The following is a 27895-nucleotide window of genomic DNA, read 5'->3' on the forward strand; positions in this document are numbered from 1 at the left end:
TGGGGTCAGTGTCCTGCTGGGACGTCCAGTCAGGACCAGTCTAGAGTTTCTCAGCAGACACTTTCACACTGTCATCCAGGATGTTGATATAATCCTCCTTTTTCATGATGCCCTGTATCTTGATGAGGTTCTCGGTGCCACTAGCAGAAAAGCAACCCCATAGCATTATGTTGCCACCACCATGCTTGATGGTTGGGGCTGTGTTCAGCTTGCGTTCTTCTCCTTGCTTCCTTCAGATGCAGTCAACATCCATGTGGCCAAACAACTCCATCTTTGTTTCATCAGATCACTGGATTGATGACCAAAAGCTTGGATCTTGGTTAAGAAGAGCTCTAGGAAATGCCAGATGAGCCTCCTGATGTTTCATCCTGAGTCCTGCCATCTTCCTGTGTCTGCATCCATGGAGAACTCCTTTGTGCAACACTGGCTGGATGGTTGTCTGTGATACCTTCATACCTCGGTTATTTTGGTGGCAACATAATGCTATGGTTATAACCTATAATGCTAGGATGCTTCTCTGCTAGTGGCACTGGAAACCTCATGAAGTTACAAGGCATCATGAATTTAACATAATTATATCAACGTCCTGGATGACAGTGTGAAAGTGCTGAGAAACTCTAGACTGGTCCTGACTGGACGTCCCAGCAGGACACTGACCCCAAGCATACCACCAAGGTAGTGCAGTAGTGGTTCAAGGACATGACCCAGTCAAAGCGCTGACCTAAACCATTTAGAGGATCTGTGGAGGGAGCTAAAGACCAGAGTGATGGGTAGGAGACCATCCAACCGGACCCAGCTGGAGGCTTTGGTCCTGGAAGAGTGGACCAAAACCCCACAGGAGACAGAAGAGAACCTGTGGACACTTACAGGAACCATTATCAAGAACAAAGGCTACTCTACTGACTATTAAGAAAAGACTTTGGACTTAATAAACCTAGGGTATGAATAATTTTGAACATGGCGTTTTTTAGAAATCCTCTAATAAAATACTCCTGAAATAAAGTATTTCTCCAAGTATCATTTGTTCTTATTTCCTCACTTGTGTATCACATATAAGTCACAAACAAACTTGACAAAACTCATTCATTTCATCACAAAAACAAAAAGTTACAAAAAATGGCAGGGGTATGAAGAATTTTGAGGACGACTGTATGTGTGTGTGTATATATGAACTGCATATACAGTATGTATGTGTATATGTGTGAATCCAGTCTATATAACAGTACTCCATTTATATTTTGCTGAATATTGCAAAACCTGAACCTGAACCTGAACCTGATGACCTCGTACACTGATCTGGACTGAACAGGACACTAACGTCCAAAGACAGTGGGAGGAGTCAGAGACAGTGGGAGGAGTCTGACAGACTGGTTTAGATGGTCTGGTCTACAGGTCTAAGTTTGGATGGATCAGTCTACAGGCCTGGTTTAGATGGACCGGTCTACCAGTCTAGGTTATGTGAGGCTGTGTACAGGTGTAGGTTTGGGTTGACTGGTCTCCAGGACCAGGTCCAGGGTTATGTGAGGCTGTGTACAGGTCCAGGGTTATGTGGTCTGGTCTCCAGGTCCAGGGTTATGTAGTCCAGGTCCAGGGTTATGTAGTCCAGGGTTATGTGGTCCAGGTGCAGGTCCTGTGAGGCTGTGTTGTGCTGCCTCAGTAGAACTCTCCCTGTGCTTTGGTCTAACCCACTGCAGTGTATTATCAGATCAGGACTTAATCTGGTTAGGTTCCATGGGTTCACAGGAGGCGGGATGACCACACTGACTGACAGCTAATTCTACCAACTGATCAGGCAGAGTGTGAACGGGTCCAACATGACCTGTGGACCTGCTGCTTCTGGACTCCACTGGGACCACGGGGCTGGTTCCACCTTCAAATAAACCTGTTTTAGGTTCTGTTCATGAGTTTAGAGCCACATACTTAGAATTCATCCAACCATGGAAACATCAGCCTGTGCAGAAACAGACTGGAATTAAAGTTCCAAAAATAGAAGGATTTAGGCTGATGGAAGAGGAGAACAGGTCAAACACCAACTGCACATCTGGGTCTGAGAAGAACCTGAGAACCACGAGAGGAACCTGACAACCACGAGAGGAACCTGAAGGACTGATGAGAGGAACCTGAGAACCACGAGAGGAACCTGAAGGACTGATGAGAGGAACCTGAGAACCTGAGAGGAACCTGAAGGACTGATGAGAGGAAGCTGAGAACCATGAGAGGAACCTGAAGGACTGATGAGAGGAACCTGAGAACCTGAGAGGAACCTGAAGGACTGATGAGAGGAACCTGAGAACCATGAGAGGAACCTGAAGGACTGATGAGAGGAACCTGAGAACCATGAGAGGAATCTGAGAACCTGAGAGGAACCTGAAGGACTGATGAGAGGAACCTGAGAGGAACCTGAGAACATGAGAGGAACCTGAGTACCATCAGAGGAACCTGAGTACCATCAGAGGAACCTGAAGGACCAGTGAGAGGAACCTGAGAACCATGAGAGGAACCTGAAGGACCATGAGAGAAACCCGAAGGACCAATGAGAGGAACCTGAGAACCATGAGAGGAACCTGAGAACCATGAGAGGAACCTGAAGGACCGATGAGAGGAACCTGAGAACCATGAGAGGAACCTGAAGGACCGATGAAGGAACCTGAAGGACCGATTGAGAGGAACCTGAGAACCTGAGAGGAACCTGAAGGACTGATGAGAGGAACCTGAGAACCTGTGAGGAACCTGCACCATGGAGGACTGATGTAGGACTGGGATGGAAAGGACGACACTTTGAAGTCTGTGAAGGACTAGTCCATGCAGTGTCCTGTAGGGATGCACCCATACCACTGTTTTACAGACAGAGTACGAGTACAAGTACTTCCATTTGAGTACTTGCTTATACTGAGTTTATTGTGCATTATTATATTTATTATTATTGATATAATTATTTATTCTACACATGTCTAATACATAATAGTCCAGGACAAACGTCTTCCCCCTCAAATGAAAGTTTGTGAATCTTCAGGAGGTAGAACAAGATAAATGAGCATAAAGTTTCACTTTCACTTTTGGGGGGGGGGCAGACTGCACCACCCCGTACCCTCATAGTATTATAAGTAGGGCAGAAAGTGACATACACCCATGGTTACTGACTGAACACCCCCCCCCCCCCAACGCCACTTTTCTCCAGTTCTATGTTGTAATTTCACTTGTGATGTTGAGATATAAATCTTCAGAATTCAGAAGTTTGTAGTGTTTTTTTTTTTTTTTTTTTTTTTTTAGACAAAACAACTTTAATGACTACATATACACATAAGGTACTGAGAACAGGTACTGTTGTGCACTGGTACTGGTTCAGGAGCAGAGTACTGGTACCATCTGGGTTTAAATGTGGGCGGTCCCATCCATGTGTGTGCTGAGTGGGCGTGTCCTGCTCCGTTCAACACTTCCTTCACAGCTGGACTTGAACATGTGTTCTTTGATGCCTCAGTGCCGCTCCAGGTTTTCCTTCTGTTTGAATCCAGTGTCAGTGAATGAACTGAAGTCAAAGCCTGAACAACACCTGTTGTGTTTTTTCAGGGATGTGGTCTCATACGATGACGGTGCAGGATTACCAGGACCTCATAGACAGAGGATGGAGACGGTAGGACGCTGCTTTGACACCTGCTCACCATCTGTGTTCAGTCCCTGTGTGTGTGTGTGTGTGTGTGTGTGTGTGTGTGTGTGTGTGTGTGTGTGTGTGCGCGCAGTTCTAATGGTGCTTTTTCTCTGTAGAAGTGGGAAATACGTCTATAAGCCCATCATGCACAAGACCTGCTGTCCACAGTACACCATCAGGTAAATACTAGACCTGCTGTCCACAGTACACCATCAGGTAAATACTAGACCTGCTGTCCACAGTACACCATCAGGTAAATACTAGACCTGCTGTCCACAGTACACCATCAGGTAAATACTAGACCTGCTGTCCACAGTACACCATCAGGTAAATACTAGACCTGCTGTCCACAGTACACAATCAGGTAAATACTAGACCTGCTGTCCACAGTACACAATCAGGTAAATACTAGACCTGCTGTCCACAGTACACCATCAGGTAAATACTGGACCTGCTGTCCACAGTACACCATCAGGTAAATACTAGACCTGCTGTCCACAGTACACCATCAGGTAAATACTAGACCTGCTGTCCACAGTACACCATCAGGTAAATACTAGACCTGCTGTCCACAGTACACCATCAGGTAAATACTAGACCTGCTGTCCACAGTACACCATCAGGTAAATACTAGACCTGCTGTCCACAGTACACCATCAGGTAAATACAGACCTGCTGTCCACAGTACACCATCAGGTAAATACTAGACCTGCTGTCCACAGTACACCATCAGGTAAATACTAGACCTGCTGTCCACAGTACACAATCAGGTAAATACTAGACCTGCTGTCCACAGTACACCATCAGGTAAATACTAGACCTGCTGTCCACAGTACACAATCAGGTAAATACTAGACCTGCTGTCCACAGTACACCATCAGGTAAATACTAGACCTGCTGTCCACAGTACACCATCAGGTAAATACATACACAGTCCTGAACCAGGACTAAAGGAACTGTCATTATAGACGTCTGAGCTGCAGAGCATCAAACCAGCAAATATAGGTGTGGGGGGGGGGTTTAAGTAGGTAGACCCCCCCCCCCCCCCAGGTCAGTCAGACCACAGAGCACCTGCTTCTGTTCCCCATAGGTCCAAACCTCTGGAAAATAGGGTCGGGGTCAACAGTAACAGACCAGGACAAGGATACCATTGGAATTAAGGCCGTAAGAAAATATGGGTTCTGCAATACATTGCCATATTTCATTTCACAATACTGTATCAATATTAAAAATTACTGTATTGATATTTTTAGGTATTTATTCAAATGCAGATATTGTGGAAGTTCATTTTAGTGTTTTTGTTTCTACTTTATTTATTCTTATTTCACACTCTTTTATTCAATAATGTTCGTTCCTTTGTTGGATTGAACTCAAATCCTGTTCTGATGTTAGTTGTGAACTAATAGAATCTGAACATTTGAACAGGATCTGAAACTGGAATGTCTGGAAAACAGAATTTCAGTTTGAACACAGTTGGAACATTTGGTGATAGAACATTAGATCCTGTTGGATCAAATACAAATGTGTTTAGGATTTGTGCAGATTTATGATGGAATTCAATTCTTCAAGGAAATAATCATTTAAAAAAAGAAACAAATAAAAAATTGCCTTTTTCACAGTATCATGATATATCACGATATATCGTATCATGATCCTAGTGATTTGTATCGTATTGCCAGATTCTTGCCAATACACAGCCCTAATTGTAACATGGTCACCAGTTTAACCCTTTGATGTCTGACGTCCACATGTGGACACACAGTTGGACTGACGTTCCAAAAGGTTCTGAAGGTACTATATGGTTCTAAAGGTACTACAGTCCAGACCACATGGATTCAGTCTGTATAGGCCAGGGTAAGGCTGTGTATCAGCAAGAATCTGGTGATACACTACAAATCACAATACTAGGATCACGATATGATATATCATGATACTGTTTTAAAAAAAGCAATTTTTGGTTCTTTTTCTTTTTTAAAGATTATTTCTTGGAAGAATTGAATTACACCAGAAATATGTACAAATACTAAACACATTTTTATTTGATCTGAATAGGATCTAATGCTATATCACAAAATGTTTTTAATTCTCCTAGGTTCCAAAGTACCTCCCATCTGCCTCTCAGACAGTAAAAAGTGTTTTTAGGAGGATTCAAAGAACCATGAAACTGTGTTAAATAATAATAAATCAAATGGAAACAAAAAAGAGAGACAAAAAAACTAAAATGAACCTCCACAATATCTGCATTTGAATAAATACTTAAAAATATCCATACAGTGCTTTTTAATATCAATACAGTATTGTGAAATGAAATATTGCAATATATTGCAGAACCCATATTTTCTTCCAGCCCTAGTGGGTCCTAGGTTTGACCCCCCTACTCCAGATGTATCAGCAGAATAACTGAAGGTTCATGGACATATTGGACCTGGTCTGCATGGACTAGTTGGACCTGGTCTACATGGACTAGTTGGACCTGGTCTACATGGAGTCATTGGACTTGGTCTACATGGACTGGTTGGACCTGGTCTTCATGTCCCCCCTCTGCTCTGTTTGTCCAGGTGCCATGCACTCAAGTTCCAACCTTCCAAATCCCACAAGAAGGTCCTGAAGAAGATGAGGAAGTTTGTGTCCAAAGGGGAGATGCCCAAAGGACCGGACGGACCCGATGGACCAGATGGACCTGATGGACCTGATGGACTTGATGGACCCGACGGTGAGTCTGGAAGAGTCCTGTACATGGTTCACACTCTTGTGAACTCACACTGGTCTAGTGTTTAACTCCGTACCTGTGGGTGTGTGTTCTCCAGGTGAACCCATGGACTCGGTCTGTGAAGGTCCTCGTAAACCCGGTCAAATGTGTCCGTCTGAGCTCAAATGTAGCGACATCACAGACGTTCAGATGGATGCAGCGGAGCGTCCAGATGTCCAGAAGGAAACGCCGGACGCCACCTCTACAGGATCAGAGACGTCCGGAAAAGACCCGGGTCCACATGGAAGACCAGCGTCCACAGGTCCTAAAGCAGGTGAGACCTCAGTCTGGTTCTGGTGGGCCAGGACTGAGTCCAGAATTATTGGACTGAACCTCAGTCTGGTCCAAGAAAGAAAAACCACATGAATAAACGTCATCAGATTCAAATGAGTCAGTAAATGTGGAGTTGAACATCAAACCGTTGAACGAAGGGAAGTGGTTCCAGCTGGGTTCTCTGTTCTGGTCCAATATTAGAACATGGTGGGTTCTCTGTTCTGGTCTGTGGTTCCGGTCCAGTATTACAACATGGTGGGTTCTCTGTTCTGGTCTGTGGTTCCGGTCCAGTATTACAACATGGTGGGTTCTCTGTTCTGGTCTGTGGTTCTGGTCCAGTATTAGAAGGTGGTGGGTTCTAAACCATCTTGGTGCTTTATGTCAGGATCATCGGAGCCACATGAGGAGGTCAGACTGCAGTGAATAATAAACCAAACAACAGCCTTCAGTTCTGGTCCCAGCCCAGTTTGAACTGGGATGCATTCACTGACCTGTCTGAGGTTGGAAAGTCTGTAACTGGATCAGTATATGTCTGTATTTCAGGGCCACATTAACTTGGATCAAATGGACTTTTTCACTTTTTTTTTTTTTTTTTTTTTTACACAAAATTGGTCAAATATTAATTTATTTATTTTATTCAAATTTTCTTTCAGAGCAGTCTCATGACATTACACTGGACATCATTGGAATAAAGTACAGCGCTCTCATTTATCTACGTGTATAAATGATTGTGGACGTGTCCATGAAGTACACACATTAAACAAAAAAGTAGATAAGTAAGTAAATGGATAATAATAATGATAATAATAAGCTCGTACATATAGCCAACCACACTTATAGGAAATAAAACAAATAAAATTATATATAAAAACACACATATATGTGTATATAGACTTAGTAGTTTTACTAATCATAATAATGATGGTCAAATATTTGAATTAAAAGTGTATTATTTATTTTAGTCTATGTTCTACTTAATCTGTGTTTCTTATGGTTTAATTCTGCTCTTTATTAAACAGTATCCACACTAATTCATCCAGATTTGTAGAATTATTTCCCAGCTGTCATCTACAGAACTGTGTTTTATTCAGTGTGGTTCATTGGCTGTCATTGCGTGTGTTTTCCAGAAGGTGTCACTGTTCACCTTCAACACTTCAGCTGCTGTTTCCTCTGAGTTTCTTAGAAGTGTCTGGTTTTTTTTGGACTAATCCTTCATGTCCTGCTTCTCGTTTTCCTGTAAACAAACTCAGCAAAACAAATTAACGACAGTAACAGTGTAGAGATAATAAAGTCCCATTAGACACAGGAAGCAGAATGTTTAAACAATGTTAATGGTCAAATATTTATTTATTTTATTCAAATTTTCTTTCAGAGCAGTCTCATGACATTACACTGGACATCGTAGGAATAAAGTACAGCGCTCTCATTTATCTACGTGTATAAATGATTGTGGACGTGTCCATGAAGTACACACATTCAAAAACAACATAGATAAGTATGTAAATGGATAATAATAATGATAATAACAAGCTCGTACATATAGCCAACCACACTTAAAGGAAATAAGACAAAGAAAATTATATATAAAAACATATATGTGTATATAGACTTAGTAGTATTAGTAATCATAATAAAAATGGTCAAATATTTGAATTAAAAGTGTATTATTTATTTTAGTCTATGTTCTACTTAATCTGTGTTCCTTATGGTTTAATTCTGCTCTTTATTAAACAGTATCCACACTAATTCATCCAGATTAGTAGAATTATTTCCCAGCTGTCATCTACAGAACTGTGTTTTTGGCCTGATCCCAGTCCAGGTACCAGAAAGGGTGTACATGTAGATAAAAAATAATCATGCTCTTTCAAAAACTCAGACAGGTCATTTATTTGTCTGATATTTCTCTTTTAAAGTCCAAAATCTGTGTGTATTCTGTGTCTCCTCTAAATGTGTCAGGCTTGTACCCCTGTCAGATCACACATTCTTGGCTGTACGGACACTCCAGCCTAACAGCCTCCATATTTAATGCCTACACACATATACAAATGTTTCAGACCTCAGCAGAATCATGCATTGTTTCTTGCATAGATGTGGTGTCCAAAGCATGCCTGCTGAAAAATTCCATATATTGACAGAAACAGTCACATATTTAGAATGTGGTGTACGGACACTACTGGTGTACGGACTCTAGCAGATGTGAATGGAAATGTGTCTGAGCACATGGTGGCATCTGTGTTCCATCTGGAACTAAGTCTTCTGGTACAGGAGGACACAAACATGTGGAACCAGTGAGAACAGTAGATCTGTAAGGCATAGAGTCCAGATTAGTGATGGAAGTATATTGGTGTACGGACACTCCAGGAATCTGGGTGAACAACGCACCATTGAAAACATGCGCTTCCACGTAAACATCCGTTTGACACATTGTTCCAAATGTTGTGCAGCATACCAGGGAGCAGAGCCACATCTGTCTAGTTGTGCAGATTTAGTCCTAATAATACTGAAAGAACAGGTTCCCATTCTATTATTCCAATTAAAGGGCTGGAAAAGAAGGGGTTAACAACACAATGGTGGATTGTCTTAATACTGAAAATAAGAATTGATAATCAAACAGCTGTTCAACAAAAAGGATCAATAAATGAAAAGCAATGTGATGTGTGTATTTGGAATAAAAAAGACACAGGAGTTGAGTAGGAATTATTTATTGTTACAAAACATTATGGACAATCATTTTGCTCTCATAACAATCAAATTGTGCACGTTTTCACGCTCATTGGGTCGACATTTGATCAGTTTTTATTTTATTTTTTTTCAAATTTGGAGGATTGACAGATCTAGTAATAAGATAGACAAAGAAATATTTTGGGAATGGTTTTAGGGGGATATGTTCGCAATACTGATGAATAACTGATGCAAATATACTGGTACACTTTGATTGTGATCAGGCTGTTTTATTCAGTGTGGTTCGTTGGCTGTCATTGCGTGTGTTTTCCAGAAGGTGTCACTGTTCACCTTCAACACTTCAGCTGCTGTTTCCTCTGACTTTCTTAGAAGTGTCTGGGGTTTTTTTGGACTAATCCTTCATGTCCTGCTTCTTTTTTTCCTGTAAACGAACTCATCAAAACAAATTGATGACAGTAACAGTGTAGAGATAATAAAGTCCTATTAGACACAGGAAGCAGAATGTTCAAACAACAGCTCCTATCGGTGGCTTTAACCCTGCGTTGTCCCGCCCACACACGTCTGTTAACCACACAGTCTGCACACTGTCCAAATAATGTCACAAAGGTTTTCACACACTTAGGGTTGAACTTTATTTTAACCCTTTCATGCATACTAGTCACTCCAGTGGACAGTTCCTCTCCAGCTGTTCTCTTGTATATTCATGGGTTTTGTTGGTTTAGTTCCATATCAGCCAACACAGTGGATGCTCATGCATCATCCCATACACTGACATTTAGACCATTACTGTAACTAGGGATGGGAATTGTTAAGAATTTAACGATTCTGATTCCATTATCGATATTGCTTATCGATCCAATTCCTTATCGACTCTCTTATCGATTCTCATTGGGTGAGGGAATAAAAGAGTACAAACAGGTGTGTTTGCATTAACTGTCTTTTATATTTCCATCTCTGTACAGAAAATATAACAGATACAGTATGTACAAATGATAATAACAGATGACGCTGGGCCGGTTCGGGTGGGGGGGGTGCATACAGTGGAAGTGAAACTACAGACTCTTTACAAATTCCTCTATTGCCGCATTTCTACTACGTGGAACCGGTTCGACTCAGCTCAGCTTGTTTCCCGTTGTTGTGCACCTCATTTCCTTTCCCTTCTTACCTTCGGAAACCTGTATTTGAGGAGTTACAACATTTGTTGCCCATATCGGAACCGACCCGGCGTTCACTCTGCCGCTACGTTCACAAGCGCCGCTGAGTATCAAATACTTGACAATACTATAAATGAATCACATGCTGTGGACAAATGTTTGAGGATATTGGAGGGATTCCACCCTTTTGAAGACATGGAAGCTTTGACAGTGTTCCAGTGGACCTGGTGTGGTCTGTTTGGACCTGGTGTGGTCTGTTTAGACCTGGTGTGGTCTGTTTGGACCTGGTGTGGTCTGTTTAGACCTGGTGTGGTCTGTTTAGACCTGGTGTGGTCTGTCTGGACCTGGTGTGGTCTGTTTGGACCTGGTGTGGTCTGTTTAGACCTGGTGTGGTCTGTTTGGACCTGGTGTGGTCTGTTTGGACCTGGTGTGGTCTGTTTAGACCTGGTGTGGTCTGTTTAGACCTGGTGTGGTCTGTTTGGACCTGGTATGGTCTGTTTGGACCTGGTGTGGTCTGTTTGGACCTGGTGTGGTCTGTTTGGACCTGGTGTGGTCTGTTTAGACCTGGTGTGGTCTGTTTGGACCTGGTGTGGTCTGTTTAGACCTGGTGTGGTCTGTCTGGACCTGGTGTGGTCTGTTTGGACCTGGTGTGGTCTGTTTAGACCTGGTGTGGTCTGTTTAGACCTGGTGTGGTCTGTTTGGACCTGGTGTGGTCTGTTTAGACCTGGTGTGGTCTGTTTAGACCTGGTGTGGTCTGTTTGGACCTGGTGTGGTCTGTTTAGACCTGGTGTGGTCTGTTTGGACCTGGTGTGGTCTGTTTGGACCTGGTGTGGTCTGTTTAGACCTGGTGTGGTCTGTTTGGACCTGGTGTGGTCTGTTAGACCTGGTGTGGTCTGTTTGGACCTGGTGTGGTCTGTTTGGACCTGGTGTGGTCTGTTTGGACCTGGTGTGGTCTGTTTAGACCTGGTGTGGTCTGTTTGGACCTGGTGTGGTCTGTTTGGACCTGGTGTGGTCTGTTTAGACCTGGTGTGGTCTGTTTGGACTGTTTCTGCCTCAACACCATGTTGTCTTCGTTCTGACCAAAACAATGCAGCGTACGTGTGACGTCATCACGCATGCACAAAGAAGGTGGAATCAATAAGCAGAATCGTTAAGCAGGAAGGCAAACGATTCCAAAGAATCGAGCTACTGGGAACCGGTTCTCAAAAAGAACCGGTTCTCGTTTCCCATCCCTAACTGTCACTTTGCTGTTCTTGATAAAACTGACCTGCACTAACATGTTGGAGTGTAAAACCACTTGTTTTTGTTTGACACAAAGGTTTTTTTTGCATGTTATCTCCATGAAATGACTAATAACTAGCATAAGAATATGTTAAACTGTGAGAAAACATCAGATTAGCAGCATTAAAAATGTTTTTATTTCATTGTTTTCATATCACTTTCTTACAGAAGAGGATTAGGGCCACTGGAAAATAAAAAAGGTGTAATATATATATTTTTTTATTATTCTGAGAAAAAAGCCAGAATTCTGACTTTAAACTCAGAATTCTGTTTTTTTTTTTTTCTCCCAGAATTCTTTCTGTTTTTTCTCATAATAATAATAAGAAATGCATATTGGACCCTAGTTTATTGTATTTTTTTCTCTGGCTCTAATTGGCTCTAATTCTCTTCCATACTTTATGATATTGGGTTTTAAACACGTGTCTTTACTTCAAAAATTAAATGCATGGACATTTTTGTAACTCCATGAAAAAAAAATCAATCACATTGTATTTTTCACCCCTAAGGGGGAATAAAAACACTCAAGAAAAAAAATCTTGCCTAAAGGTTCTCATAAGTCATGCATGAAAGGGTTACTTATTTCATCAACTTGAGCCTTAAACAAAATCACCAAGTACCTAATAACTGTTGTATTTTTAACCCTTTAAATCAGGGCTCTCAAACTCCTTTTAGTTCAGTTCCACATTAAGCCAAATTTGATCTGCAGTGGACCGAACCAGTAAAATAAGAACAGAATAACCGAGAAGTAATGACAACTGACAATTTATGTCTGTGTTTTAGTGCAAAAAACCCCCCATTAAATTATGAAAATACTTTTATAAACTATCCCAACAAAACAGATGTGAATAACCTGAAAAACTGAAATTTCTTCAGAAAAATCTGTAATTTTCTCAGTCTTCTTCCTCCACTTCTCATTAGTCCATGTGCATTCTGGATCAGATCTACAAAGACACTAAACACTGAGGAACAGGAAGAAAAGAGTTCAAACTGGACTGAATTTCATACAGACATTTCAGGTTGGACACATTTGTTCAGGTTAGTCACATTTTATTGGTACAGGAGAGTTTGGAAATGGAAAGAGTTTCATAATTTAATGTGATTTTTCCCTCTAAAACAAAGACAAACATTTGAAGTTGTTAATTCAAGATTTTTTGCTTATCCATCCATCCATCATCTGCCGCTTCATCGGGCCAGGTCGTGGGGGCAACAGTCTAAGCAGGGATGCCCAGACTTCCCTCTCCTCAGACTCCTCCCTCTCCTCAGACTCCTCCTCCTGGTGGGACATGCCCAGAACACCTCCCCAGGGAGGAGTCCAGGAGGATCTGAACCAGCTGTCTGATCCACTTCAGCTGGTTCCTCTGGATGTGGAGGAGCAGCGGTTCTACTCTGAGCTCCTCCCCCTATCCCTAAGGGTGGACACACCTACCCTACAGAGGAAACTCATTTGGACCACTTGTATCCCAGATCTGGTCCTTTGGGTCCTGACCCAAAGCTCATGACCACAGGTGAGGGTCTGAACGTAGACTGAGGGTAAATCCAGAGCTTCTCCTTTGAGCTCAGCTCCTTCTCCGTCTTTTTTGCTTAATTCAAGAATTATTTTTCTTGCTTAATTCCAGATTTTTTTTGCTTAATTTAAGATTTTTTTCCTTAATTCAAGCTTTTTTTTTTTTTTTTTTTTTTGCTTAATTAAGTTCAAGATTGGAATTTTTACACTTTGCAAATTCATTCCCAGGGCCGGACTGGACCCTTTGGAGGGCCGGATTTGGCCCCCGGGACGCATGTTTGACACCTGTGCTTTAAAACAATGTGAATAACATGAACAAACTGACATTTCTTAAGAAAACTAAGTGCAATTTTAACAGTATTGTGTCTCAGTTTATCATTTACACAAGTCAAATACATCTTCCAGATCACAGTGGATCTACAAATACACAAAACATTTAATAACAGGCAGAATATTGTTCAAATTACACTTCAGACACTTCAAAATGTTCATATTTGTTCAGGTTATTTGAGTTTTTGTGAAGTGTTAGTTTGTTTTAGGCCACATGTTTGACACCTGTGTTTTAAATGTCATGTTTTTAATGTTTAATGCAATGGATTTTTAAGAAGGGGGACCGGAGGATGTGCTCCAACTATAGGGGGATCACACTCCTCAGCCTCCCGGGGAAAGTCTATTCCAGGTACTGGAGAGGAGGATCCGACCGATAGTCGAACCTCGGATCCAGGAGGAACAATGCGGTTTTCGTCTCGGTCGTGGAACACTGGACCAGCTCTACACTCTCCATCGGGTACTCGAGGGTTCATGGGAGTTCGCCCAACCAGTCCACATGTGTTTTGTGGATTTGGAGAAGTCGTTCGACCGTGTCCCTCGTGGTATCCTGTGGGGGGTGCTTCGGGAGTATGGGGTTCGGGGCCCTTTGCTAAGGGCAGTCCGGTCCTTGTATGACTGAAGCAGGAGCCTGGTTCACATTGCCGGCAGTAAGTCAGACCTTTTCCAGGTGCACGTTGGACTTCGGCAGGGCTGCCCTTTGGCACCGGTTCTGTTCATAATTTTTATGGACAGAATTTCTAGGTGCAGCCAGGGGCCGGAGGGGGTCCGGCTTGGGGACCACAGGATTTCGTCTCTGCTTTTTGCGAATGACGTTGTCCTGTTGGCCTCATTGAACCTGGACCTTCAGCGTGCCCTGGGGCGGTTTGCAGCCGAGTGTGAAGCGAGCGGGATGAGAATCAGCACCTCCAAATCTGAGGCCATGGTTCTGGACCGGAAAAAGGTGGTTTGTCCTCTCCGGGTCGGTGGGGAGTCTTTGCCCCAAGTGGAGGAGTTTAAGTATCTTGGGGTCTTGTTCACGAGTGAGGGAAGGATGGAGCGTGAGGTTGACAGACGGATCGGTGCAGCGTCTGCAGTGATGCAGTCGCTGTACCGGTCGGTTGTGGTTCAGAAGGAGCTGAGCCGAGAGGAGAAACTCTTGATTTACCGGCCAATCTACGTTCCTACCCTCACCCAGAGGTCGTGTTAACCGAAAATATTCCGTCATTGACAGATTTTTTTTTTTAAATGACGGAAAATTCTGAAGGCCGTCCGTCATTTTGACAGATTGAAATACTGAGGGTAATCTACTGTTAACCTCTCCTGCTCAGCTTGTCCGACCGTAGTCAGCGAGCACAGGGCAGATTTCCTCCAGGGCCGATGTCGGGTTAACCCCCTTGCCGGTAGTGGAAGACAGCAGCTTTTATTTATGCACAGGATATCGATGTTTGTACACTTTTTCCTTCTGTCCTCTTACACACTCATACTTAAAACTGCCGCTCCCTCACCTTGCTCGACCACTCACACCATACGTTCACGCACGCACCACACACCGCTCTCGCACTTAAAGGAACACACACACACACACCAGTCTCATACTACCAACAAAAGTTTTCACACAACACTGTGAACAGAACCTGCTGCAGAATCGCTGGTCTGTCTGTCTCTCTTAACGAGGCATCAGACAGTCCAGAACAGCATCCACCTGTATAGAACCTACATCCACCTGTATAGAACCTACATACACCTGTATAGAACTTACATCCACCTGTATAGAACCAACATCCACCTGTATAGAACCAACAGCACCACTGTTCACAACTACACTGAATACAACAGCGGTACTGCAGTCACATGACTCACCGTTAGTCCACCTGTAGTAGACCCCCTGTCCAGTTAGTCCACCTGTAGTAGACCCCCTGTTCAGTTAGTCCACCTGTAGTAGACCCCCTGTTCAGTTAGTCCACCTGTAGTAGACCCCCTGTCCAGTTAGTCCACCTGTAGTAGACCCCCTGTCCAGTTAGTCCACCTGTAGTAGACCCCCTGTTCAGTTAGTCCACCTGTAGTAGACCCCCTGTTCAGTTAGTCCACCTGTAGTAGACCCCCTGTCCAGTTAGTCCACCTGTAGTAGACCCCCTGTCCAGTTAGTCCACCTGTAGTAGACCCCCTGTTCAGTTAGTCCACCTGTAGTAGACCCCCTGTTCAGTTAGTCCACCTGTAGTAGACCCCCTGTCCAGTTAGTCCACCTGTAGTAGATCCTGGATACAAGCGATCAAAATGAGTTTCCTCCGTAGGGTGGCTGGGCGCACCCTTAGGGATAGGGGGAGGAGCTCAGTCACCAGGGAGGAGCTCGGAGTAGAGCTGCTGCTCCTCCACATCCAGAGGAGCCAGCTGAGGTGGATCAGACATCTGTTTTGGATGCCTCCTGGACGCCTCCCTGGGGAGGTGTTCTGGGCATGTCCCACCGGGAGGAGACCTCGGGGAAGACCCAGGACACGCTGGAGAGACTATGTCTGTGGGCTGGCCTGGGAACGCCTCGGGGTCCCCCCGGAAGAGCTGGAGGAGGAGTCTGGGGAGAGGGAAGTCTGGGGGTCCCTGCTTAGACTGTTACCCCCGTGACCCGGACCCGGATAAGCGGTGGATAATGGATGGATGGATGGATGTTTTTAATGTAAACTAACCATATTTTTCATACAAAAAGCCCCCCCTCCCAATATTCTTCATATAAATCAGATTATTTATTTCTTTTTTTTTGCAACCTGTCATCTGTCAGTGATTCACAACAACATTGGTTCATATTATTATTTTTTTAGGTTCTAGGTCAAATGTTAAATGTGTCAGTGTGTATTTTGTACTCACTTGGTAGAAGGGTGTTAGTGTAGGAATTTAACACTGTTTATTATGGGATGGATTTAGTGGATAGATCAGTGGATGGACACACTGGGTTTATGTTCAGTACATGAGAAATAAAATGAACAAAAATGATTTAAAAACCCCCCCTAAAGAACAGCCCACTAAATAATGAATAATGTGGAAAAAATTAGACAAAAATTAACTTAAAGGTGCCGTATGAGTGTCTACTACTAGTGTTTCCACTAACCCTTGCCACCACACCATAAATTTCATACAAAACAATCATTACCAGACTGATTCCACACAAGTATAGAATATAACAGAACAGGACAAACGTCCTGCCCAGTCAAATGAAAGTCTGCAAAGATTCAGGGGATAAAGAAAAGGGAAATGAGCCTTAAGTTTACCTTTGACTTCTGCAAAGTACAAGCAGCACAGATCACTACCGTACCCCCCCGGCTGAACCATGGACGCCGGACTACAGAACTCTCATGTTAAACTCACCCCACACACTGGACTGTCTGCAGCGTCCTCACTAATGACGTCATGACCAGAGGAGACAGAACAACCCTGAGCTGAGGTTCATGGGAAATCTGTCAGAGGGTTTAGCCCCAGTGAACCTGGACCCCACCAGAACCAGCATCTGGACCTGGTATCTGCTGTGTTGAGCTTGTGCTGGGGTCGTTGTCATCCAAGCACCAGTCATTAACCCTTTGTAATCCCAGACCAGTGCTGTGGAGAATTGCCCTCCTACACACTGAGTCTGTTCACACTCACACAAACAACAGTTAGGACTGATGAACATATGAACAGGACTGGTCTGACCCCATGGAAACCAGGCCTGGACCTGGATGTCTAAAAACCAGAGTCCAAGTGGGTTCTGGACAGAAAGGACCAGCTCCAATACTGACACATGGGAAGATTCAACCACTGAGGGTACCGGGCCTTTATTGGTGTCAGATCCAGAAGGTACCGGGCCTTTATTGGTGTCAGATGGAGACGGTACCGGGCTTTTATTTGTGTCAGATATAGAAGGTACTGGGCCTTTATTTGTGAATGGGTGGAGGGTCGACTGGAAAAGCTGGAGCAGATCATGAATTAACATCATGCACTAAGATTAAAGACCAACCCTTGGAAACGTTAAAAGAAACGTTAAAAAACAGTATTATTCCGGCAGCTGGGGTGCCAAAAAAAAAATATTGTTAAATAACGGAAAATAACCATCTCATAAAAATACGGTAATTTTCCATGATTAAAATACAGTTTTTTGCCCTAACTTTACATGAGACTTTGCATATTTTTTTTTGATTTTTTAATGTTTAATAAAGAATATTTACATGTATTAAAACAATCCAATTCCCTATAAATATATATATAAATAATTTTCAGTGAGACTCAGTTGTCCAATCCACTGATAAAAACTGTATTTGGACAGTTTATCAGTGCTTATACATGTTATACATTCACAAAAATACATTCATTCAACAGTTTTGTTGTGAAACCTCCTGTAATTACACAAGATATTTGTCAATTAACAAACAAGTCTGGTTCAACTGACAGAACTAATACTTCTGTTACCGTTAACTGTCAGTAATTTTATCTGGTTTTATTTATTTATTTTTTTACAGTATTGAACTTTGAATTAACAGTTAAATCTCATGAATAGAAAAGAAATAATTGTGAAATTACGATACATTTACAAATGTATTTTAACTGTATTTTTCTGTGAAAAAAAGAAAAAATTTCTTTGAAAAAATGGAAATTTTTTGGTTATTCACAGTCCCAGTTTTTTCCTGTTCTTTTCCATTTGACATGTAAAATCACAGTCTGGTTTTGGCATTTCATTGATATTTTCCTGTATCTGAGAAATACAGGAAAAATCTGTCAAATAAACAGTGAAAATTCTGTTCAATTACAGATTTTTTACAGTGCAGGGCCAGGCAGTAGGTGTGGGAACAGGTCCACCCTGGTCTGACCTGGGTCTGGCTCAGACGGAGGCCCACATGGGTCCGGTTCTGCACCTCAGAATTAGAATAGTGTGGAAAATCCTGCAGAAGTTGGCACCGGTAGGAGCTGATGGATAATCCACTGTCGGTCGACTTCTACTGTTGACTTATTTCTGACAACGATGACTTTTTCTTTCCTTCTTTCATCTGGAAATCCTTAAATTCAGATGATCTGGATTAACTGTGGTGTTTGATGGCGGACCCGTGCTGTTTTTAATCCTGTCATTGAACATTTGTGTCCACTGAAGACACATTTGTGTGCATGTCAACCTCCACAGCAATAATACCACACATATTTCATATAAAGGGTCTCATTGAGTCCAAGTAAATGTCTGTGTACATGAATTAGTACTGAGTAAAAGGACATTTAAGTCCATCCAAAGCAGCGACCACTCCCTCTACTCCAACAAATACACAAAGCATTCTGTCCACTTTATATGTTTATATATTTATATGTGTTCTGTCTAAGTCAGGGCTGTCAAAGTCACTTCATTCAGTCCATTATACCCTGTGGGCAGAGCCCCGGCCCCGTGGGTGGAGGCCCGGCCCTGTGGGCGGAGCCTGGGCCACCAGGCGCTCAGATATGAGCCCCTACACCAGGCCTGTCTGCAGCATGGGGCCTCAGCTGCCCCATACCGGGCCATGTCATGATCCTTGGTTTGAACTTTTCCATCAGGGCTTTGGAACAGCTCTGAGTCTGGTCCGTCACCCAGGACCTGTGGGCCATGGGAGACCCCCCAGGACCTGTGGGCCATGGGAGACCCCCCCAGGGGCAGAAAGCCCCTGACAACAGCTCCTGGGATCAAACTGCCCCACCACGGTAAGGTGGCAGCTCTGAGGGTCTGGATGCACCCTTAGGGATAGGGGGAGGAGCTCATAGGGGTGGACCACATTTAACCACGTACTGAGCATGTGCGAAAACACTGAAAGTACAAAAATAATACAGGGCTAAAAATAGTTAAGTGACCCTGCACCTTTCTGAGGTAAGTGGAAGATCAGCACATGAAGGGCTTTTCTGTTCTTCACTGAGCAGGTCCACAGACTGAATACAGAGGACACAATCCATGGCTCTGCATGGGGGCGGAGCCATGGAAATGCCCCAGGGTGTTGGGTGGGATTTCAGTTTTGGTGAAATGAACAAACTCATGAAATGTTTGCGCTGTTTGTTGTTGTTCAGGAAGCGGTGCTGATCCGAACCGGCCTCCGTGTCGGAAGTCCAAAGATCTGAGGAAGGAGCGGCGTCTGCAGAAAGAGCAGATGAGGCAGCAGGCCGACGCCACCCCGCCCACCCCCACCCACACCAGGACCACCCAGCCCAAAACCCTGGAGGAGTTCATCAGCGAGGCGTCACCTGATGGCTCCGCCCACCACCTGGAGGTGAGTGAAGACACTGGATGGTCCCGCCCTCCATTTGAGTGAATAAGCATCAGCCTATTGGATGGACCCACCAGTACCTGGGGGGGAGGGGGGGTTCAAGTGTTAAATTCTTACTCTAACACCCTTCTACCAAGTGAGTAGAAAATACCCACTGACACACTGAACATTTGATTTAGAACCAAACCAAACAGTTCTAGGACAGATTCTGTCTAGTTTCTGTCCTAGATTCTGATACAGTGCAGATTCTGGGGTTGGTTCTAGGAGCTGTGTGGGCGGGGCTTCAGAGGGTTCAGAAGCAGTGTGGGCGGGGCTTCAGAAGGTTCAGACCAGTGTTGGCAGACGTCATGTTTGGATGAGTTCCTCCTGAATGTTTGGTGGATGCAGCTCCGTCCAAAGCCCCGGTGACTTCACCATGTGTTTATGTTCATGGAAGCAGATCTGGCAGAGCAGAGCAGAGTGGAAAAAACCCACTGTGGAAAAATCCCACTATGTCCCAGTTCAACCTCAGCCCAGTGACAGAACAGCACACAAACCAGGGCCTGTTACCCACTGATGACAGGAAAACCACACATCTGACAACAGCACTGCACAAGGAACCAGTGAAGGGGGGTGGAGTAACGTCAGCACTGGGGTCTGGACCAGGTCTGGACCAGGGCCCGGACCAGGGCCTGTATTCCTGAAGATTCTTAGTGCAAAGAGTTGCTCCTAGCGGCCAAATTCTAAGAAAATTCTTAGAATCATGATGTTTTCTTAGAATTTCCCCTAAAAATGAAGAGTCGATCCTAGTAAAGATAAAAGCTACAGAATCCTAGCTCTGAAGAGAACTCCTAAGGTCAGATCTGTTCAGAGCAGGAAGAGGACTTTTAAGGGCCTTAGGAGTTCCCTAAGCAGAGGACAAAATGGAAGAGGCAGGAGGGAGATTCTGCAAACACTAGATGACAGTGAATTCATGAAACACTACAGATTGGATGGTGCAGAATCCTGTTTGTGCTTGATCTCATTCCAGATGCTCTTACTTCTCCAACCCAACGCCACAATGCAACACCACCCAAATGAAAGCCATCACAACACTGAGGGATTTGACAACAGGGAAAATACAGCAATGCAGCAGTGATGACCTGGGCTAGGGTTAGGGTTAGGGTTAGGGTTAGTCCCACCCCTCCATCTGCAGGGTCACAACCTCCTGAGGACGCTCAGTAATCACAGACACTGATGAAAGCTCAGACAGTTTACCCTGGTTAAAACCAAACTGGGGTGAAATGTTGAAAGTTGAAAGTGCAAAAATTACCAGCATGCCAATTAATATGAGCAAATAAATAGAACTCTCACTGTGTGAATACTGTGCCAGTGGGCCGGAGTTTTTTACGCAGTTTGTCAGATACTTTTAAAGTATAGTTTACTATTCATTGAACAGATCTTTTCTTTTATGCGAAATATTATTTACAATTCCACAGTCTTCATCAGATGAGATTCTATGATCAACCTTATCCATTTGAGGGTCCATCCCTTGCCCATTATCACCAAAAGTATGTTTTTCTAGCTTTTAGGATCAACCAATCACAGCTTTTGAAATGATGACTCATACATGCAGCAGGTGGACCACGCCTCCTCACTAACAGGAGTTTCTGTCCATTCCTGCTCAGGGTTCTGACAGTGTTCTGGAATCACTCCTAAGCTCCGACTGCTGACCAGGAATTTGTAAGTTCAGTTAGGAGCTGTGTGAGAGGATTCTCAGAATGTTTAGGAAGACGGTCCCTGGTCTGGACCAGGTCTGGACCAGATGAACCGGCTCATCCTCCTCCCACTCTCACCAATTGGATTAATAGGGTCCTCCAATTAGCCTTCAATTCCACTAAGTGGGTGACACTCAAGGGCATCCCTCTGCAAATGAAGGCTAATTAGATGTTGAACAAAGTCAATAGTTGGGGAGTCTGTTTAGATGCATCCCATCTGTGGCTGAAGGACAATTAGAACCGATTGGTTTCCTCACATGAATGTACCAAGAGGTTTTAGATGAGCGCGCTGAGATCACAAACACACAGATAAAGCCAAAAATAAAAGCCTGGTTTTATGACAACGGTTCATCTATGAAAAACTGACAGAGGAAGAGTTGAAATATCACAAAGAGAAGCAAAAAATGACATTAAACCTTCATGAAATTTACAGAGAGGCTCAAAACATCCTAAACCTGTGAAAAAGGAGGAGTGAAAAATAAGACAAGAACCAAACAGACTAAACATGTGAATAGACCAACTGAATGTAAGCAGAGAAGCTCCAAACAAGTGAAAACAGAGAAAAGTTACACAAACGAAAAACAAGCTGAAAAAAAGAGCAAAACCTGCATCACATTTGCAGAGAAGCTTCTTTTTAAAAGTCTTAGATTTTTTAATCTCATTGCAGCTTCTTAAACATCCAAATGTGTGATTTACTGAAAACCATTTCACTTTTAAACCAATAACATTTAGGACGTGGTCTGCAGCTTTGAAAAACATTTTGTCTCCATTTTCTGACATTTTTCCATCAGACTGTGAATCTGTTCATCTGTGAAATCTGAAATAATCCAAGATGAACCAACAGTGAAAACAATCATTAGTTGAAGCCAAATGTGGAACCATTTGGAGGAAACACACTCGATTGAACTGATGAACTAGGGTTTGTGTCCTGGATAAAACCCACTGAAGTCCAGTTCAGTCTGTTTGACTAAATGCTCCTGTTTTTAGAGGCTGGGTTCAGACGAAATATTGTGTCTGCTCAGGCTCTGCTGCAAAAACAGAAGGTTTTCATCATCATCCAGACAAAACAAATTAACATCGAATGAGGACATTTAACCCAAAAAGGCCTTTCCTCTGAGACAGGACAGTAGATCCCAAATGGAACAGATGAAAGGGTTCACATAAAACAGGAGCATCCACAGGAACCGGCTGCTTTTAACCCATTTAATGGAAAAACAGGAGACCAGTTCAAACCCAGGTCCAGTCTGGTCCAGTTCACAGATCCACCACCAGGGGTCAGTGTGACCACGTGGGTCAGAGCCCCTCAGGAACCTCAGGGAGACGTGGAACCCAACCCATCATTTACAGTCCTCCAATGAGGGGGTCACAGGATTTAGTAGAACACAGTAGAACAAGGGACAACACAGTGTAGGGGGTCTGGTACCAGGTGTAGGGGGTCTGGTACCAGTTGTAGGGGGTCTGGTACCAGGTGTAGGGGTCTGGTACCAGTTGTAGGGGGTCTGGTACCAGGTGTAGGGGTCTGGTACCAGGTGTAGGGGGTCTGGTACCAGGTGTAGGGGGTCTGGTGCAAGGTGTAGGGGGTCTGGTACCAGGTGTAGGGGGTCTGGTGCAAGGTGTAGGGGGTCTGGTACCAGGTGTAGGGGGTCTGGTACCAGGTGTAGGGGGCCTGGTGCAAGGTGTAGGGGGTCTGGTACCAGGTGTAGGGGGTCTGGTGCAAGGTGTAGGGGGTCTGGTACCAGGTGTAGGGGGTCTGGTGCAAGGTGTAGGGGGTCTGGTACCAGGTGTAGGGGGTCTGGTGCAAGGTGTAGGGGGTCTGGTACCAGGTGTAGGGGGTCTGGTGCAAGGTGTAGGGGGTCTGGTACCAGGTGTAGGGGGTCTGGTGCAAGGTGTAGGGCAGGAGTCTGCAACCTTTATTATGAAAAGAGCCATTTTGCCCCTTCTTCCGCCAAAAAAAAAATAGTCTGGAGCCGCAAAAAATAACAGTGCTTATAAACTTTTGAAAGTTTAAATTTTTTTTTTTTTTTTTTACATTTTATCTGTTACAACCACTGAGTACAACAAACAGAGTTGCAGTGTGGAATGGATTCTGGAGCATGATTACTCTAAAAGTACACAGTAAAAGTAGTTCATAGTATTTGTGCTAATAGTATATTAAGTACTAATACCAAAAATACTAAATTCATGAGGTACTTATTGGTAAAAATAATTTTATTCATCATTCAATTTAGTCTTAAAGCCTATTTCAGACAAAAACCCAACACTTTTGGAGCTTGGAAGGGATTTTTGAGAATGATTACTCCAAAAGTACATAGTAAAAGTTGTTCATCGTATGTGTGCTAATAGTATATGAAGTACTAATACCAAATATATCAAATTCATGAGGTACTTATTGGAAAAAATAATTTTATTCATCATTGAATTTAAAGCCTATTTCAGACGAAAAAACACACTTTTGTAGCTTGGAAGGGAATCTGTTGTAGGATTACCCCAAAAGTACACAGTACTCATACTCGTACAGTCGCTCTATGAAAAGTATCGCTGTTTATGGAAATGAGTCTCTTCAAAACTCAACACTGCCTCTGCAGTTCCCAGTTGTACTACTTCATATTCTCCGTCTGGGTTCACATCCGCAAGCTCCCAGAAAACGGACAGAATTACGTGAGTAATAAACAAAGGACGGACAGAACCCTCCGTCCGTCTGCGTCTACATATTTAACGTAGAGCATAAATGAGCCCTTACTTTGGTTGTTCAGAAGGCACATTCGCTCCATGCAGCTCATCAACCGTAACTGTCGAATAAGTAGTGCACAAGAAAAACGCTAGCGGCTGGCTTGACCGCAGTAAAGGGAGGAGCCACTACAAGGAGGAGGAGTAAAGGGAGGAGCCACTACAAGGAGGAGGAGTAAAGGGAGGAGCCACTACAAGGAGGTGGAGTAAAGGGAGGAGCCACTACAAGGAGGCTGAAGAGCCGCATGCGGCTCTGGAGCCGCAGGTTGCAGACCCCTGGTGTAGGAGGTCTGGTACCAGGTGTAGGGGGTCTGGTACCAGTGTAGGGGGTCGGCTACCAGGTGTAGGAGGTCTGGTACCAGGTGTAGGGGGTCTGGTACCAGTGTAGGGGGTCGGCTACCAGGTGTAGGAGGTCTGGTACCAGGTGTAGGGGGTCTGGTACCAGGTGTAGGAGGTCTGGTACCAGGTGTAGGAGGTCTGGTACCAGGTGTAGGGGGTCTGGTACCAGGTGTAGGAGGTCTGGTACCAGGTGTAGGGGGTCTGGTACCAGGTGTAGGAGGTCTGGTACCAGGTGTAGGGGGTCTGGTACCAGGTGTAGGAGGTCTGGTACCAGGTGTAGGGGGTCTGGTACCAGTGTAGGGGGTCGGCTACCAGGTGTAGGAGGTCTGGTACCAGGTGTAGGGGGTCTGGTACCAGGTGTAGGAGGTCTGGTACCAGGTGTAGGGGGTCTGGTACCAGTGTAGGGGGTCTGGTACCAGGTGTAGGAGGTCTGGTACCAGGTGTAGGGGGTCTGGTACCAGTGTAGGGGGTCTGCTACCAGGTGTAGGAGGTCTGGTACCAGGTGTAGGGGGTCTGGTACCAGTGTAGGGGGTCTGCTACCAGGTGTAGGAGGTCTGGTACCAGGTGTAGGGGGTCTGGTACCAGGTGTAGGAGGTCTGGTACCAGGTGTAGGGGGTCTGGTACCAGGTGTTGGACATGTCCGTCCATGGGCTGATGTTTATTCTGTTGCGTTGGTTCTGACTGTAACAGGTGTGTGTGTGTGTGTCCTTTGTCCCAGTGGACACACACACACACACACACACACACACACACACACACACACTTCTAACACACTCTGCTGTCCTCAGGTCCTTCAGTTCTTCTGGGACTGTTCTGGTCCACTGGACATCCGATAGGGTTAGTTTGGTGTCATCACACACAGCTGGGTTCACATGAGTCTAAATTAATAATACTTATATTATTATGTGTTCGTATTTGTTTAAATTAATAATACTTCTATTATTATTATGTGTTCGTATTTGTTTAAATTAATAATACTTATATTATTATTATGTGTTCGTATTTGTCTAAATTAATAATACTTATATTATTATTATGTGTTCGTATTTGTCTAAATTAATAATACTTATATTATTATTATGTGTTCGTATTTGTTTAAATTAATAATACTTTTATTATTATGTGTTCGTATTTGTTTAAATTAATAATACCTATATTATTACTATGTGTACGTATTTGTCTAAATTACTAATACTTATATTATTATTATGTGTCCATATTAGTCTAAATTAATAATACTTATATTATTATTATGTGTCCGTATTAGTCTAAATTAATAATACTTATATTATTATTATGTGTCCGTATTAGTCTAAATTAATAATACTTATATTATTATTATGTGTTTGTATTTGTCTAAATTAATAATACTTATATTATTATTATGTGTTTGTATTAGTCTAGATTAATAATACTTATATTATTATTATGTGTTTGTATTTGTCTAAATTAATAATACTTATATTATTATTATGTGTTCGTATTAGTCTAAATTAATAATACTTATATTATTATTATGTGTTCGTATTTGTCTAAATTAATAATACTTATATTATTATTATGTGTTTGTATTAGTCTAAATTAATAATACTTATATTATTATTATGTGTCCGTATTAGTCTAAATTAATAATACTTATATTATTATTATGTGTTTGTATTTGTCTAAATTAGTAATACTTATATTATTATTATGTGTCCGTATTAGTCTAAATTAATAATACTTACATTATTATTATGTGTTTGTATTAGTCTAAATTAATAATACTTTTATTATTATTGTGTGTTTGTATTAGTCTAAATTAATAATAATTATATTATTATTATGTGTCCGTAGTAGTCTAAATTAATAATACTTATATTATTATTATGTGTTCGTATTAGTCTAAATTAATAATACTTATATTATTATTATGTGTCCGTATTAGTCTAAATTAATAATACTTATTATTATTAAGTGTTCGTATTAGTCTAAATTAATAATACTTGTATTATTATTATGTGTCCGTATTAGTCTAAATTAATAATGCTTATATTATTGTTATGTGTCCATAGTAGTCTAATTTAATAATACTTATATTATTATGTGTGTGTATTAGTCTAAATTAATAATACTTATTATTATTAAGTGTTCGTATTAGTCTAAATTAATAATACTTGTATTATTATTATGTGTCCGTATTAGTCTAAATTAATAATACTTGTATTATTATTATGTGTCCGTATTAGTCTAAATTAATAATACTTATATTATTATTATGTGTTTGTATTAGTCTAAATTAATAATACTTATATTATTATTATGTGTCCGTATTAGTCTAAATTAATAATACTTATATTATTATTATGTGTTTGTATTTGTCTAAATTAATAATACTTATATTATTATTATGTGTTTGTATTTGTCTAAATTAATAATACTTATATTATTATTATGTGTTCGTATTAGTCTAAATTAATAATACTTATATTATTATTATGTGTTCGTATTTGTCTAAATTAATAATACTTATATTATTATTATGTGTTTGTATTAGTCTAAATTAATAATACTTATATTATTATTATGTGTCCGTATTAGTCTAAATTAATAATACTTATATTATTATTATGTGTTTGTATTTGTCTAAATTAATAATACTTATATTATTATTATGTGTCCGTATTAGTCTAAATTAATAATACTTACATTATTATTATGTGTTTGTATTAGTCTAAATTAATAATACTTTTATTATTATTGTGTGTTTGTATTAGTCTAAATTAATAATAATTATATTATTATTATGTGTCCGTAGTAGTCTAAATTAATAATACTTATATTATTATTATGTGTTCGTATTAGTCTAAATTAATAATACTTATATTATTATTATGTGTCCGTATTAGTCTAAATTAATAATACTTATTATTATTAAGTGTTCGTATTAGTCTAAATTAATAATACTTGTATTATTATTATGTGTCCGTATTAGTCTAAATTAATAATGCTTATATTATTGTTATGTGTCCATAGTAGTCTAATTTAATAATACTTATATTATTATGTGTGTGTATTAGTCTAAATTAATAATACTTATTATTATTAAGTGTTCGTATTAGTCTAAATTAATAATACTTGTATTATTATTATGTGTCCGTATTAGTCTAAATTAATAATACTTGTATTATTATTATGTGTCCGTATTAGTCTAAATTAATAATGCTTATATTATTGTTATGTGTCCATAGTAGTCTAATTTAATAATACTTATATTATTATGTGT

The 27895-nt window shown here is 41.8% G+C and overlaps 1 protein-coding gene across 1 annotated transcript in view; it reads left to right on the plus strand.

Annotated features, from left to right (window-relative positions):
- The first annotated feature begins 3560 nt into the window (after positions 1-3560).
- The window catches only part of ate1 (arginyltransferase 1), a 36907-nt gene continuing 12572 nt past the window's right edge, over positions 3561-27895 (plus strand). Inside the window, 5 exon segments of the mRNA XM_030129408.1 lie at positions 3561-3631; positions 3763-3825; positions 6205-6359; positions 6454-6669; positions 19632-19831. Of these exon segments, the coding sequence (XP_029985268.1) occupies positions 3570-3631; positions 3763-3825; positions 6205-6359; positions 6454-6669; positions 19632-19831 (696 nt within the window). The 5' untranslated portion in view covers positions 3561-3569.

The sequence above is a fragment of the Sphaeramia orbicularis genome, unplaced genomic scaffold, assembly GCF_902148855.1.
Source record: "Sphaeramia orbicularis unplaced genomic scaffold, fSphaOr1.1, whole genome shotgun sequence".
Classification (NCBI taxonomy): Eukaryota; Metazoa; Chordata; class Actinopteri; order Kurtiformes; family Apogonidae; genus Sphaeramia; species Sphaeramia orbicularis.